Raw genomic sequence first — 4,577 nt, forward strand, 5'->3', positions numbered from 1 at the left:
CCAGGTCCGGATCTATGAAGTTCAGATTCCTCCAGGTGGGTGTTGCTTGGATCTGGCTGCTGTGCTCCACTTCATTCTGCTGCAGCCGTTAGACTTGAACCCTTTGTGTCTCTCTGGGAAGATGTTCTGCTCCTGAATCAGCTGGGTGGGTCTTGCCTCTAGCCTCTTTGCAGGGAGTTCTGCTGAAGGCCCAGTTACATATTGAATTCCAAACTCCTCAGCCAAGCTAAGGAAGACTCCACCTTTTGGAGTCTTCACATAGGGACCTCATACATTTTGCCTGTGGTTTTCAGTTGTAACCAACAGGAGAAATAGGGTGGAATGGGTCAGTTCCATCTTACCAAGAACTGCCGATACCTTCTGAAAGAGCAGATTCTTGACCGACTGCTCTGAACAGCACCAAATACGCACTGTTTAAGATCAGTCTGGATTCTAGCCACTGCAAAACACAGGTAAGGACAGAACTTCCACAACCTTCCATCCCAGGAAATGTGTCTTTTAAATGTCCCCAAAGAGGGCCTCACTGCCACAGTCGCCCTTTATAGTCAGCACTCATGGCCAACTTCCTTTCTCCAGTCCCTGTTGATGCCTCACCCCTCATCTTCCAGGGTGACCCTGGAGTACTGAAGTTAAAGCTGAAAGCTTTGTAATCAGACTGGCTGTTCTAACTTCGCTTCTACAATATAGCATTTATATGCCTTTGGGTTGTAACTTCATCTCTCTGAGACCCAACTTTCAAACTGCAGCGTGGGGACAATAATGGAGATTCCAACACATTTTCACAACCTCTACCACTGTTACTTCAACTACAATGACTCATTATTTCCACTCTTAGTCTTCTTTCTTTTCTCCTGACTACAATAAAGAAGTTTTTTAAAAGCACATTGTTGGGGCTGGAGATTCAGCTCATTAGCACAGCACCAGCCTGGCAAATGTGAGGTCCTGAGTTCAATTCCTAGTACCCACAAAAATAAGTAAACAAAAAGCACATTGTTTTACTCCTCAACCATTTTCCCAAGTCCTTACTATGGACTTGTGGTCCTTTAACACCTGGCCCTGCGACCCCTCGGCCTCATCCCTCCCTATCCCTGCTCACCTCATTCAAGCCACTGCCATTCCTTGAATGCTCCCAAGTTCTGCTGCCCCAAGATCTCTGCATGTACTCTGCCTAGATGGAAGCAGCATAAAGTATTGTTAAGGGAGACAGCATTAGACATAAAAAATAGTATATGTAGATACAGTTCTAATTTTTATACTTGTGTTATAACTATATTTAAAATTGTGTATACATGTATCACATCTAAAGGTAATCATGTAGGGCTGGCCAGATAGCTCAGTGGATTAAAGCACCTACTTAGGCAGACACAGGGCCCAGGGCCCATGCTGCCCCCACCCCCGGGGTGGGCTGAGACTGCAATTGAGACTGAGCATGGTGGCACATGCCTTTAATCCCAGTGCTTGGGAGGCTGAAAACTGGAGGATCACTATGAGTCTGATCTGTATAGTAAGACCCTGTAGACCCTGTACTCAATACATAAAAAGTAAATAATTATGTGCCAAACTATTTTAAGTGAGTGATTTACACATTCACAAATTTTCATGACTGTAAGCCCTTCTGGTGTATACTATTTTTATATGACAAGACTGAAGCATAGAAAAACTTACTTATCTATAGTCCTGCTGTTAGCAAGTAGTCAGGATTCAAATCCAGACAGCACAGTGCCTTTTCCCTCACCATTATAGAACTTTATGGTATTTATACTTTATCATTACGAATATATCTATGTTTTTTACTCTTTCTAATGTCAAGGAGCCTTGTCTGACTTCTCCTCCCTGGGACTTGCTTTTTCTTAGTGTACTTACCATCTTCAACATTATATATTCATTTGTTTGTTTTCTGTATCTGTCTGTATGAAAGCTCCCTGGAAGAAAAGACATTCCCTATTTTGTCCATCTCTGTCCTCAGCCCCTAGAACAGTATTATGAGGAAGGTGGGCATTAGATGCTGTCAGATTACTGGGTGAATAAATAGATGCCATCCTCTGAACATATTTTAAAGAATTAAATGAGGGTCAGCGAAATAGTTCAGCAGATCAAAGTGCCTGCAAGCAGGCGCAGGGGCTGGGGGTTCGATGCCCATGCTTGCTGTACTGGCCCCAACCCCGGGGCACGCTGAGACAGCAATTGAGACTGGGCGTGATGGCGCACGCCTGTAATCCCAGCTCTTGGGAGGCTGTAAACAGGCACATCACTATGAGTCTGATCTAGTAGTGAGACCCTGAACACTCCAGTAGACCTTTCCCTAAAATTTAAAAAAAAAAAAAAAAAGAATTAAATGAGACAATACATATTAGGTATTTAACATAGTACCTGGCACATACAGGCTTAGTGAATACTGCTATTTTTCTTCCCAACATATCTGTAGAGTTTTTAATGCAGAGTTAGGCTGTATAGTAGCTACCACTTACTGAAACAAAAAAGCTATAGGCTGTCAGCATGAAACTTCAGGCAGAATCTCTGGAGACAAACAGTGTCCAACATGACTACACAGATGCTTCTGCAGGGAGTTCTGCTGAATCTTGGGAGCAAGAGAGTAAAGGATGGAGAGTTCCTCGGGGGTGTTGGAGTACACAAAGCATGCGTCTCATCTTCACACACACAGCGTTGATGTTCTAGGTGGAGACCTTGCACACACCTCAACAGTCCTCAGAACACAAGACATTTTCTGACCAGGAAACTGAAGCGGAGCAGTGAAGCCGCTTATCAGGTCAGCTCATTAGCAAGACTCAGAAGTAGACCAGAAGGAGGCACCCTTGGCATTCCATTGTCCTACTTTATCAGGCAACCTGATCACAATGAAACCTACACAAACAGTATTTAGTGATGTAAACAAACTGAGAAAGATAAATTCATTTAAGTTGTATTGGGCTGGGGAAATAGCTCAGCGGTCTAAGCACCTTCCTGGCAAGCGCAAGGACCTGGGTTTAGTCTCCAGTACCACAAGCCATACTGGTCCCCGAAACTGGGCATGGTGGCACATGCCTGTAATCCCAGTGCTGGGGAGGCTGAGACAGGAGGATCACTATAAATCTGAGCTGTGTATCAAACCTTGTACCAAATAAATAAATAAGATTTTAAAAAATTAGTTGTATCACCTATTACTGTTTTCTATGTTTTACAATAATTGTTTAAAAAAACAATAATTGTATTATATTTTTGAAATAGGGACTTTCAAGATACAACAGTGGGACATGGACAGACATGACTTCCTGGACGCTGCTCCTGGTTTGGGAATGTTTGTTACTATTACATCTTACAACGAGGAGGTAAGCAGGCTCTTATCTTTTATTACTAAACTTTACATTGCCTAAGAGCATCTGTCCCCCCATTCCGGGTTTAGAAGTTCTATGCAAGCACTAATTACCAAGGATGCATAGTTTTCTCCACAGAACTGGCAAACAGCATGACACAGACAAAGTGCTTAGTCCATAGCCTCAGTGGTAAGCAGAGACAATGTCCTCACACAGTGGTTTAACACAGTTGAATGGAGAGCCCTGTGCTGGCCCTCTGGAGGTATGCTAACCATGCACATGCCTTGCCAAAGTACAAGGCCCAGATGACCACCCCTCTCCTCCCACTGTGTGAGAGCCTCGCTCAAGTAAGGTAGCAGCCTCTCATCCGTCTGGCCAAGCAGAACTCTTCCTCACTGGGCAACAGCACAGAAGAAAAGTTAACCTGGTCATGTGAAAGAATGTGGAGCTTGGAGTCAGAGTCAAATTCAAATGCAAATTGTCACCAAAGTGACAACCCTGGGCAGGTTATCTGAGTGTGCTGCCCCTCCATTTTCTCATTCGTACAGTGGATGTCACAGGCCACCATTCCTCATCTGTGCTGTTCTTTGGACTGTTCAGTCCATCCACTGACACTGAGTGTCCTGGACATGTGCAGAGGACAGCAGAAGGGTAGTGGGCCAAAGCCTTGTGCAATAGGGCAGGCTTTGACCTGGAGGAGAGGGGACTCAATCTGACAGGGTGAAGTCCCATTCTTGTCAACTGAGCAACAGATCGGCCAACCTCAGACTAGGCCTCTGACAGCCCTCCTTATGTAGAGACTAAGAGCTGTGCCAGGGAGGACCTAGTTCCACTGGACTACGGAACAAGGGGCACTCAGGGGTCACTTCTGCAGCTTCAGTCACTTGTCAAGACAGCCACCTTCACCTTCCCACTCTCCCATCTCCTGTGCTTCCTGCTATACCATATTAAATTCTCTCTTCTTTCTCAGTAATCTTCAATGACTAATCTGAAAATGTCTCCAAAGCTTATTAAATCCAGAGTTAAATTTTTAGTTGTGTTAAGAACTGTCAAATTAAAAAAAAACAAAACTGTCCAATTAAAACCTCAGTCATTGGTTTTCAAAGATGGAGGAGACTCATTCTTTAAAATATACAATGTCTAAAATAAATAAATAAGGCCTGGGGAGATAGCTTAGTAGGAAAAGCACTTGCCTGGCAAGCACAGAGTCCCGAGTTCAATCCCCGGTATCACCAAAAAATAAATAAATAAATAAATAAATAAAAT

At 43.8% G+C, this 4,577-nt stretch overlaps 1 protein-coding gene across 1 annotated transcript in view; it reads left to right on the forward strand.

The window, feature by feature from the left end:
- The window catches only part of LOC101585774 (transmembrane emp24 domain-containing protein 11), a 28,113-nt gene that overhangs the window by 12,171 nt on the left and 11,365 nt on the right, over positions 1-4,577 (forward strand). The window contains exon 2 of the mRNA XM_004624691.1: positions 3,226-3,326. Within this exon, the coding sequence (XP_004624748.1) occupies positions 3,226-3,326 (101 nt within the window). The remainder of the gene's footprint in view (positions 1-3,225; positions 3,327-4,577) is intronic.

This window comes from Octodon degus, unplaced genomic scaffold (assembly GCF_000260255.1).
Source record: "Octodon degus isolate 3935 unplaced genomic scaffold, OctDeg1.0 scaffold00006, whole genome shotgun sequence".
NCBI lineage: Eukaryota > Metazoa > Chordata > Mammalia > Rodentia > Octodontidae > Octodon > Octodon degus.